This window comes from Lepidochelys kempii, chromosome 3 (assembly GCF_965140265.1).
Source record: "Lepidochelys kempii isolate rLepKem1 chromosome 3, rLepKem1.hap2, whole genome shotgun sequence".
NCBI classification, from domain to species: Eukaryota; Metazoa; Chordata; order Testudines; family Cheloniidae; genus Lepidochelys; species Lepidochelys kempii.
Genome location: NC_133258.1, coordinates 207,226,958 through 207,239,241, shown reverse-complemented (window position 1 = coordinate 207,239,241; position 12,284 = coordinate 207,226,958). Strand labels below are relative to the sequence as shown.

Sequence of the window (12,284 nt, the reverse complement as noted above, 5' to 3'; positions counted from 1 at the left end):
TTTAGATGCCAAACAATGGCAGTTGTAGGCAGTCAGCACATGTGAAAATCAGGCCCCCTATTTAGATGCCTGACTTTTGGCTCCTAACTCAAACCATGAACAAAACTATTTAACTATTCGCCTATTAGTGGTAATGTTTCCACAGAATGATTTTCATTACATAGAATTAAAACACTAAACCCTAAACATGTTTGGTTTAAACCAAAGAGTAGAACGCCTCCACATAATTTTAACATTTCATGGCTATTGTACAATTTGAAATCAGTGTTTAGAGCCACAGAATTCACAGCAGCATAGTTCCATTTGAGGTAAATACAGCAAAACAAATCTAACTTTTTTTTCTTTTGGTTTCTGATTACAGGTGTTATCTTACTAACAAAATCAGTGTCTTAAAAATAATGTATATTATATAACTAACCAATTTGTAGGTAAAAAAAATACAGACAAATCCACTTAGTCAGGATGTCCGCTCATGTGATAATTCTCCCTTCAATACAACCAATTTAAAAGCTAAAAAAGAACAATAACTTATTCTACAAGGATTTATAAATAATCACCCTTGAATTCCTTAAGAAAGGAAACGGACACTATGCTGACGCACAAATACTCTTAACATATCAAAGCTTTAAAAATAGAACAGCACTGCCCTATAGATAAAAAAAATTGCCAGGACTTTCAAAACTAGAAGCCCCTAACCTTAATGCTCTTACACAAACACCAGGAAAAGGAGGGGGGAGAGACACACACACACAAACGGGTTTATGCAAACAGGGCCAAATCACCTCCTTTAGTGTTTAAACTCTGAGAAAAGGGGCTTTTGTTGGGGAAATTTCCCCATGCAGAGATATATCTAACAGTCCTATTACAGGGAAGATGCAGTGGTTTGCCATGCAACATGGGAAAGGCTGTGGGGCCTGCCTCCAAATCTGGTGAATCCCAGGAGGCCTCTGTCATTACACTGGCTCTGGCCACTGGTGGATGCCTGACTCCTTGGCAGTACTATTCCATTGGAGATGCTCTACCAGAGATTTCACCCTGGGGCAAATGGGAACATTTTTTGCAGTTAAGTTAATATAGCCTGGGAGACAGGCAGGTCCACCCCAGTAGATGAAATCTTGCATAATCAATCATTATGGACCTCTGATTACAAAAAAACGGAGATCTGATATTTGATTTTGCCCCAGACCATTCATGTCTTGAGTTTGCAACTAATTTAGCTACACTCTGCTGTCACGTAGAGTACACTGCATTTATGTCACCTTGCAGTGCCAGGCCTACCTACACAATAAAAGCCTGCTTTATAGGATGTAAGACCTTCGGGGTGGGAACCAAATTTTTGTTTTGTGTTTGTAAACACCTAGCACAATGGGATTCTGATCCATGCCTAGGGCTACTATGCACTACAAATAATAAATAATAATGCTCACAGCTAGAGAAGTTACAACTTTAAGTTGAAGTGGTAAGAGATTTGTGTGCAGCAGTTGCACTGTTTGAGAAAAAGTGTGATCATGCAGTAAGAGACTAAAATAATGCATATGAACAAAGGTGTAGAGTTAAGGGTGAACACAATTTTTAATCTTCTCTTAACAGAATTTTATGTATGGCAGGAAAACAAATTCTACAATCTGGAATTATTTGGCTAGATGCCATCAGAATGCCCTTTCTTAGGCACCTGAGTAGGTCTTGTAAAGTGAGCAAATGGAGCCATATTCTCAGCTCATACACATTATGTAAAGACAATAGGGGCAGAGATATTGTGGAGGATTGGCTCATTCACTCTGCATCTCCAAAAAATGCAGCAAATCACTGCACACTTTGCAAAGTATGTACATTCACTAAAAAGCTAAGTTAGTAACGTGCATAGGCATCATATATGTTCACTCAGAATGGATCTAGTTTCCTATGTCATAGTGCTTCCTGGTTAAGTCACTGAACCTCTGTTCATCTGAAAAGCCTGGCTAATAATGCTTAGCATACACAGTGTTTCTCTCGTTCTTGGATTCAGAATCAATCCTGAAGCACTTGCATGAGAGGAAAGTGATCAGGAACAGCCAGCATGGATTCACCAAGGGAAGGTCATGCCTGACTAATCTAATCGCCTTTTATGATGAGATTACTGGTTCTGTGGATGAAGGGTAAGCAGTGGATGTATTGTTTCTTGACTTTAGCAAAGCTTTTGACACGGTCTCCCACAGTATTCTTGTCAGCAAGTTAAGGAAGTATGGGCTGGATGAATGCACTATAAGGTGGGTAGAAAGCTGGCTAGATTGTCGGGCTCAACAGGTAGTGATCAATGGCTCCATGTCTAGTTGGCAGCCGGTATCAAGTGGAGTGCCCCAAGGGTCGGTCCTGGGGCCGGTTTTGTTCAATATCTTCATAAATGATCTGGAGGATGGTGTGGATTGCACTCTCAGCAAATTTGCGGATGATACTAAACTGGGAGGAGTGGTAGATACGCTGGAGGGGAGGGATAGGATACAGAAGGACCTAGACAAATTGGAGGATTGGGCCAAAAGAAATCTGATGAGGTTCAATAAGGATAAGTGCAGGGTCCTGCACTTAGGACGGAAGAACCCAATGCACAGCTACAGACTAGGGACCGAATGGCTAGGCAGCAGTTCTGCAGAAAAGGACCTCGGGGTGACAGTGGACGAGAAGCTGGATATGAGTCAGCAGTGTGCCCTTGTTGCCAAGAAGGCCAATGGCATTTTGGGATGTATAAGTAGGGGCATAGCGAGCAGATCGAGGGACGTGATCGTTCCCCTCTATTTGACATTGGTGAGGCCTCATCTGGAGTACTGTGTCCAGTTTTTGGCCCCACACTACATGAAGGATGTGGATAAATTGGAGAGAGTCCAGCGAAGGGCAACAAAAATGATTAGGGGTCTGGAACACATGAGTTATGAGGAGAGGCTGAGGGAGCTGGGATTGTTTAGCCTGCAGAAGAGAAGAATGAGGGGGGATTTGATAGCTGCTTTCAACTACCTGAAAGGGGGTTCCAAAGAGGATGGCTCTAGACTGTTCTCAATGGTAGCAGATGACAGAACGAGGAGTAATGGTCTCAAGTTGCAGTGGGGGAGGTTTAGATTGGATATTAGGAAAAACTTTTTCACTAAGAGGGTGGTGAAACACTGGAATGCGTTACCTAGGGAGGTGGTAGAATCTCCTTCCTTAGAGGTTTTTAAGGTCAGGCTTGACAAAGCCCTGGCTGGGATGATTTAACTGGGAATTGGTCCTGCTTCGAGCAGGGGGTTGGACTAGATGACCTTCTGGGGTCCCTTCCAACCCTGATATTCTATGATTCTATGATTTCAAAGCCCTTTGCAAAGGTGGGTGTGCATAATTAATTCTGTATTAAAGATGAGTGACAAGAGGTACAGAGGGGTTACTAACTCACCTAGTTTCACACAGCATATAAGTGTCAGATTCAGTGGCTGAATTCAGGTCTTTAAGGTTACAACTCAATGCCTATCACAGTACCACCCCCCCGGGCAACATAGGCAAAACAGTCAATTTTTCAATCTCAATTTTCTAACACATCAAATGGGACTAAAGTTCCCAGCTCTGTCACAGAATTGTGTGACCCTGAGCAAACCAAATAACCTCTGTGCCTCAGTTACACCACCTCTAAGCTTTGTTAAACAGGGGTTGTAAAGCACAGGGAATTATTAAGTGCATTTGGTGGAAGAAGTGGACCTAAAAGTCAGGACTCTTCTTGGCTACCACCTTGTGCTTAGTACTATATGTAAATTAAGGGGGCATCTGAGTGGGAAATACAGCAAAAGAAACATCTCTTTTACTAGATTCTGTGTTCCTAAAATAATTTAGAAAAACTGTTTCTTTTTGGGCAGATAGAACTTAGGAGAGAAGCTCATAGCTTACTGAGCACAAGCATACAAACAGGGCGTCCTACCAACACTAGGAACATTGCCAAATGTATTAATAACTTGTATCAAATCGTTGTGTATGTGCAAAGGGTGAGTCTCAAAGGCCTATAACTCAGCCAAATCAAAACATGCATTCACCAGAAAACTCAAAAGGTACTTCTCCTTTGGGGCTGTTGCCCTTCTAAATACTACCTTCATTTACCCACTTATTTTAGTGCTCAAACTTTTCAAAACTACGCCACAAAACCAAATTCTACTTAAAATGTCTTGGCTTTTGCTCTCTCTCTTTTGCTGAACTGCCTTTGCTCCAACTTCCAAAAAAATTCACGGGACAGAGACCAAAAAAATTAAATTTCATCCCCAAAGGCTAAAAGGTTTGAAAAGTTATGAGCAAATGAGAACAGAGGTTTAAAATAGCTTTGCTGCAACTGCATCTGGAGTACTATGTTTATTTATTCATACCACATTTTAGAAAGATATTAATAAATGCAAGTGCATTCAGAGAAGAGCAATAAAAGTGATTGAAGGTATGGAGAGATTAACAAATGAAATACAGATATCTTGGTTAAGTGAGAGCAAAAGAGGGAGGGGGGAAAACTGAAAGCCACCTACAAATATTCAAGGGTCTAATCTTGCATTGTGTCATGTATCAGTTCCCTGAAGGACTGGGCACCAAGGACGGAGAGCAATTTACAACAGTTGTAATAGAATGAAATTGAGAAAGGAAAAAATTACAGCTTAATATAAGGAAAGCCCTCATTGCGAGATATATTAAGGTATGGAATAGTCTCCTTAGGGAAGTGTTGGAAGCACAATTACTTGGGATTTTCAAATTAGACTGGCAAAAACACTGGAAAATGTATTCTAAAGAAAAATTCCACGCTGACAGGGGTTGGACTGAATGACCTAATAAAGGGATGCCCAACCTACAGCCCACCAGAGCACTTCCTAAGGCCCACAGCCTGCTTCAACACAATATACTAACAGCCAATTCATTAATGTTTTGTCATCATGTTTATATCATTTTAGTTTATACAACTGTATAAACAGACAATACTGTATACAGAAACAATCTTTCTAAATACTTAAAACAAGCTGAACTTAAAATATAAATCAATGCAGGTGATTTTAAATCTTATTAAAATATGTAGAATCTGTTTGGCTCACACAAGATTGTGCTAGGGTTTATGTGGCCCTCCCATGTAATAATGTTGGGCACCATTGACCTAATAGATCTTCTCCATCTCTGTCACAGAATCCAACCCCATCTCTGATACAGCCTTGTTACTGACTCCTAGCCTAAACCTGTCCAAGTCAAAGACTTGCCTTAACCTATCCCTGGTGAAAGCCAACCTCTCCAAATCAGTTGGAAAATACTACCACTGTAACCTGTTTTCCCAATAGGATCTAAAGTCAGTCTTGGGATTACAAAAACCTATAATGCAGGATCTAGCAATAATTGAAAAAAAATCATCAGGAAACAGAACAGAAAATTTCACAAAAATCCTACCCTCGTCTCTTCAAGAAAGCCTTTTTTAAAAAGAAAAGTAAATAATTACATATTTTAAAAAGTCAAAAAATAATTCAATAATATAACATTATAAAAATCAAAATATATAACTTTCTGACATGGGGGGGGAAGCATCCTGATCTTTTGTCTAAATTGGCAAATTACTGAATAGTTTAAAAAAAAAAAAAGTGGAGTGTTAAGCACTCAGTTACCCTAAATCAGATTGCTCTATTTTTTTCCTTTAATGTAAAATCATTGAATTATTATACTGCATACTGTTTTGACTAATAAACGTAAGACTTTAGGCTAAAAAATGAACAAACTAATTTTCAACTCTGTCTTGGGAAGAGGCACCTTCTTTAGGAAATTCACACATTTAAAGCAGTAAACAAGAGAACATGGTTAACATTTCTGCAAACACAGCACATAAAATATTAAGAAGCAAGGTAACTAGGGAAGAGTGCTATTATGTATCTCGCTCTACCAAGTACAGACATTTGTTTTAAAAAGCCCTAAAGTCGAGTATAGTAGCTTTGTCCTTTCCTTTTAATAATCTGATTAAGCCTTTATACTGAAATTCGGTTAAATTTAAAGCAAGAAATATGCAACAAATTGTTCCTCTATAACAGGGAGGAGCAAATTTTTTGGCCTGAGGGCCACATCGGGTTTCCAAAATTGTATGGAGGGCCGGTTAGGGGCGGCTGTGCCTCCCCAAACAGCCAGGTGTGGCCTGGCCCCTGACCCCTATCCGACCCCACCCCCAGCTTCTCGCCCCGACGACCCCCCCCCCCGGAACTCCTACCACTCCCCGTTCCCTGTCAGCCGCCCCCCCCCCCCCCGGACTCCTGCCCCATCCACCACCCCCTGCTCCCTGACCGCCCCTGGACCCCCCCTCCTTCCTGACTGCCCTCCAGGGACCCCTGCCCCATCCAACCACCCCTTCTCCCTGTCCCCGACCGCTCCCGGAACCCCTGACGCCCCATCCAACCCCTCCTCTCCTCCCTGACTGCCCTCCAGGGACCCCTGCCCCCGTTCAACCCCCCGTTTCCCGCCCTCTGACCCCTGACCGCCCCCTCGAACCCCCTACCTTCTATCCAACATGCCCTGCTCCCTGCCCCCTTACCGCGCTGCCTGGAGCACCGGGTCAGGCCAGGCTCTTCAGCTGCGCTGCCCCAGGAGCTCACAGCCCCCCCCGCCCAGAGCATCGCGCCGGTGGCGCAGTGAGCTGAAGCTGCGCGGGAGGCGGAACGGGGGGGAGGGGCCGGGGGCAAGCCTCCTGGCCAGGAGCTCAGCAGCTGAGCAGGAGGGTCCCACAGGCCGGATGTGGCCCATGGGCCGTAGTTTGCTCACCTCTACTCTATAGCTACTAAGTTGATATTATATCTTGCCTCTTTGCTGCGTGTTCATTTCACTAGCTGCCTGTGCGGGCACAGATTGAATTCAAGGTTGTAGTTTTAAAATAGAGAATACAGAAACTCTTTCTGAGCCTGTGGCCCTACATATATTATCACAGCTTATGAGGTCCAAGCAGATAGCAACTCTTGAAGCCTAGAACATACAGGAAGTAGTACTGTGTATGGCCCTGGTCCTGCAAGTACTCATGTATGAGAATAACTTTATGCACATGCATAGTGCCAGTGAGTTCAATGGACTGGGGCCTATATTTTTATGTCTACAGTAACGGGGCTACATAAAGATTGCCTCTCTGGAATCCAGACCCTTAACTCAAAAACAATTTTATTTCAGAATGCCTTTTTCACTGTAAAGCATGTTGATTAGTTGAGGTTTTATTCAAATTCTTTTATGCTTTTTTCAAAAAAAAATAGTCTTTTAATCTATTTTTACTGTACCAATGCTTAGTATGCTTTTTAGATCAGTGTTATTAGGCCACAGGGAACACCTGACAACAGAACAGCTGTGGTTCTGCTGAACAAGAAAAAGCTGGATTTGAGTGGGCCAAATGTGTATGGCCCTGTTCCATAACAGCTCTGTACTTGCACTGGGGTGGATAAGGGCAAAGCAGAGGCAGGCTGGAGACAGAGCCACAAGAGATAATACTGCTATCATCCAGTTCTCTGCTCCGTGACAGTGGTACATTAGGGACTGCAGAGAGCTTCTTCAGACACTGAGCTGAAGTGGCTTCCACGGAGAAGCTCTGCAGTATGTTAGACATCTTATATTCTTAGCCAAGTTACTGCATCAAGACGCTGCACATACAGACTGAAGCTTTGCAAAACCCCAAAAGATGACAGCATCTTGCTTCTCATTCTGTATTAATAAGTACTGATGCAAAGAAATTAGGGATTTAGTAAAATAAATCAATGGCTTCAAATATTCTAAAACAGCTTAAAGGCTGCCTCACCTGCATACATGTGGTAGGTCAGTCTCTCAATGAGTTTGACAACAGTTCCTGCCTTGAGGATAGGGATTCCAGATTTGGGCTGCATGTTTTCTTCAAATACAATATTCTCTTCAGAGTCTGGTTCTGCAAACCTATAAAGCTCAGGACTTGGAAATCTCATCTGCTCCTCCTTCTCTTCCTGTAGCATTGTTACATCTAACATTCTTTCCAGAGTGCTTCTATACTGTAAAGATATCAATGCTGCCATCCAGTTGTTTTTCTCTTCTGCTGATTTAGCAGCAAAAATAACACTGTTCTCATCTTTTAAAATAATTTCAAAGGCATGTTTATATTCATTAGTGTCGTCTTTATCATTGATTTGTACCTTTCGCATAAAAATTTTTTCTTTCAGACGATACTCTGCATTGCTGGCACCGGGAAGTCTTGGCTGGCCATGATTCGACTTACAGCAAATCATTAGTCCATCAAAAAGGAATATATGTCTCTCATGTTTTGCGCCTACTCGTGTGAGAGTTCCTTCCATTATAAACTCATTGCAGCACTGTCCAATGTCTTTACCCTCCCAACCATCAATGTTTTTCTGGATCTCATTCATTTTCTTGATTGCTAGTTGTTTCCCCTTCATCTGCTGACTATAGAACCGACATGCAGATTCACTTCAGTGAATGGGAGTAGTAATAAAAAAAAGGAAATACCACATTAGTTCAGAAAGGATAAAATAATCTATTCCTTCCAAACGATAAGATAAATGCATGCTCAAAGAAATACATGCTAACAAGAGAATCATTTTAATGAAACCACCAGTATGGAGAAAGTGCTTGCTAATTCCTAAAGTGCTCATTTGGATACAAGCATTCTATGTGTTATCAACTATGCAATGTAAAATGTTTTTAAACGAAGTGCCTAATCAGCAAAAGGCAAATTGTTACAGTACATTTTTACATGCTCTAACTTGTGTTCTCAATTTATTTCCATTATTAAGAATGCACTTAATTCTACCGGCCTCAATTAGCAGCTAAGCTGTACAATGCATTTATGTCTAAGCCTAAAGATTCCATTTTAGAGTACAAAATTTGATTAGTTATCAAGGAAGTATTAAAATAGTCCTAAATTAATGTATTGAACAGAATTTTTAAAAACACCTGTTTCTATATTACTTATAAACTGGCACTGCACGAATATTGTCATTTATTTTAATCATAACCAAATATATCTGAAGTAAATAACATTGCAATTAATTACTGGTTCACATTTGAGCTTGGTTTTCAACTGAGTATGCACACAAAAATCTGTTTAGATCATTTAAATGGTTCCATGACATAAGAATATCTACTTTCAACCATAAGAAATGCACATTAGCAATTATAATTTTACAAATCCACTTACTATCTGAAAAAAAAAATCTACAATTTATCTTTCCTTCTGCTTACCACTAGATTCTCAGGATGTCTTGACCAGTTGTGTGCAAAGACAGATACAAATACGAAAAGTTTTAAAACAATAACAAATTATCTTAGCTTTGATGTCACTTCCTCTAAAAAAGCAGGCTGTCACAAACTATTTTGTTCATTGTTTACTGAAAGAGGAAACTGGGAACCCTGGATTTATAGCAAAGCATTGAGGGCTGAAAGCAGAAAAAATGGAAACATGTTTACCTAAGTCTTCGCTTTGCAAGACTTTTGGAGCATATCCTTTCCATACTACTCTGAAGGTTAAGCAGGGCTGTTATCGCTTGCTTTAAACATTCTTTATCCTCTTCATCCTCACTCTTTTCTTCCAATTGCTGTGAATATTGAAAGCTAAATATTAAAAATGTTAAAGAATGATGGTATATGCATGTGTGAAAGCATTACAAATAATCTGTTTAACAGTGAGAAGAAATCTCTCCATTTGCTGGGTTTGTGTGTTTTTCTTATCTAAATCACAGAATAATCTACATTAATTAGATGCATTACCAACAGCAATGGGGTGTGTGGGGGGGTCCCCTTTAAGAGAAGAGTTCCTTGTCTACCCAAGGACTCAGCTGTGCTAGGGAAGAAGCTACCATTCTACACCAGGTCTCTCCAGTCCCCCTCATGCCACCAGCAGTATGGAAGAGAGTCCCCTTTAAGAGAGAGACCTCCCTCACTGGGCAGGGACATAATTGGGCATGCGTGTTTATTTCTAAATTAATAGGTTTACAACCCATGTGAGAGGAGCTGGTTGGGTGTTTTATATTCTTGTGGGTTGGAGACATAAAGGGGAAGCCTGTGTGTCTTTCTGAGGGATATGAATGTGTTTGTATGATGTGCAGCCTCCTCCATATTACATATATGAAGATTTTCCTGGGAGTAGGGTAGATTGGTTTATGGCCCTATGGGAGAAGGGCTTGGAAATGAGGCTGGAAGAGGTTACGCTTCTTTGAGAGAGAGGCACAGGGAGGGATAAGGCTCTCTGTGTTTGGGAGGAAAAATGAAGGAGAGGTACTAGTGTGTGTTTGTTTTTAAAGCCCTCTTTTACAAAGGGGTTTCTTATTTTAGTTTGTCAATTTGGTTAGTCCGAGATGGAATTGTAGGGTTTGTTACTGTAAGCTCCTTTGGGTTTGGTTGAATAAGGGTTAGTAGTTACATCATTGAGATGTCTTTTGCAGTCTACCCAGGAGGTCCCTATTTGGGTACCTAGTGTGAAAGGTAAGTCCTTTTGCTGGCCACCTTAAAGTGGCTCAGAGTGAGGGAGCACTGCCAAGAGCTTCAGGAATGGAATCAGAGTTGGAGGGGACGGAAGCATGTTAACAGTGAAGGTTTGGGTCCTTCTCTTCCTATAGCGGATGGGGAGGCAAGGATGAGACAAAGCAGCTTGAAAAAATGGTGCTAGACGTAAATCTGAATTGAGATTTTCATTTCTGTGCCTCTGGCTTAGTCTGCAGTTTTCTCAGGGGGTAGGGTATCAGTGGAAGCAATTCCTAGACTATGGTTATGCTTATGAATACATCAGTCAGCTGTCAATAATTAACAATAATGCTCGGATTTGATAAGAGATGAAACTCTTACACACCAAGTGCTAGCTCAACAAAATTGTGGGGTTTATTTGGCACATTTGGTCTCAGGCAGGTATCAGTGCCACATGAACCCACGGGTGAATCAGAGTGGAGGTGGTGCGACGGTGGTTTGCATCCAACTTGAAATGTAAAAAGGTGTCCCGTTCCCAAACTGGATCAAATATACTGTGTCCAACTTTGTACGAAAGTCCTGGGGGACATTACTTCTTTCCATGATCTGTTCAAGTTCATTATCTCATGTTGTAGACACCAATGCTGACAGCAACAACTTCAGCATTCCCATGGATTGCCAACTTTCTGAATCAATTTAGTTTTTCCTGGTCACCATGAGGCCAATGAGATGATCCCTGGTGGTTTCTATTCCAACTCTCATAGAATCATAGAATATCAGGGTTGGAAGGGACCTCAGGAGGTCATCTAGTCCAACCCCCTGCTCAAAGCAGGACCAATCCCCAACTAAATCATCCCAGCCAGGGCTTTGTCAAGCCTGACCTTAAAAATATCTAAGGAAGGAGATTCCACCACCTCACTAGGTAACGCATTCCAGTGTTTCACCACCCTCCTAGTGAAAAAGTTTTTCCTAAAATCCAACCTAAACCTCCCCCACTGCAACTTGAGACCATTACTCCTTGTTCTGTCATCTGCTACCACTGAGAACAGTCTAGATCCATCCTCTTTGGAACCCCCTTTCAGGTAGGTGAAAGCAGCTATCAAATCCCCCCTCATTCTTCTCTTCCGCAGACTAAACAATCCCAATTCCCTCAGCCTCTCCTCATAAGTCATGTGTTCCAGTCCCCTAATCATTTTTGTCGCCCTCTGCTGGACTCTTTCCAATTTTTCTACATCCTTCTCGTAGTGTGGTGCCCAAAACTGGACACAGTACTCCAGATGAGGCCTCACCGATGTCGAATAGAGGGGAACGATCACGTCCCTCGATCTGCTGGCAATGCCCCTACTTATACATCCCAAAATGCCATTGGCCTTCTTGGCAACAAGGGCACACTGTTGATTCATATCCAGCTTCTCGTCCACTATAACCCCTAGGTCCTTTTCTGCAGAACTGCTGCCGAGCCATTCGGTCCCTAGTCTGTAGTGGTGCATGGGATTCTTCCGTCCTAAGTACAGGACTCTGCACTTGTCCTTGTTGAACCTCATCAGATTTCTTTTGGCCCAATCCTCTAATTAGTCTAGGTCCCTCTGTATCCTATCCCTACCCTCCAGCGTATCTACCTCTCCTCCCAGTTTAGTGTCATCTGCCAACTTGCTGAGGGTGCAATCCACACCATCCTCCAGATCATTTATGAAGATATTGAACAAAACCGGCCCGACCCTTGGGGCACTCCACTTGATACGGGCTGCCAACTAGACATAGAGCCACTGATTACTACCCATTGAGCCCGACAATCTAGCCAACTTTCTATCCACCTTATAGTTCATGGCTGGCCACACTCTTGATGTAGTGTTTGGATTGGGATTGGAGGTACGAAA

General features: G+C 41.9%; 1 protein-coding gene across 3 annotated transcripts in view; it reads right to left on the bottom strand.

The window, feature by feature from the left end:
- Nucleotides 1–12,284, bottom strand: part of SOS1 (SOS Ras/Rac guanine nucleotide exchange factor 1) — a 93,242-nt gene that overhangs the window by 24,962 nt on the left and 55,996 nt on the right. For all 3 annotated transcript variants that reach the window (XM_073339808.1, XM_073339811.1, XM_073339809.1), the window contains 2 exons: nt 9,415–9,542; nt 7,760–8,415 (listed from right to left, as the gene is read on the bottom strand). In XM_073339808.1, the coding sequence (XP_073195909.1) occupies nt 7,760–8,415; nt 9,415–9,542 (784 nt within the window). The remainder of the gene's footprint in view (nt 1–7,759; nt 8,416–9,414; nt 9,543–12,284) is intronic.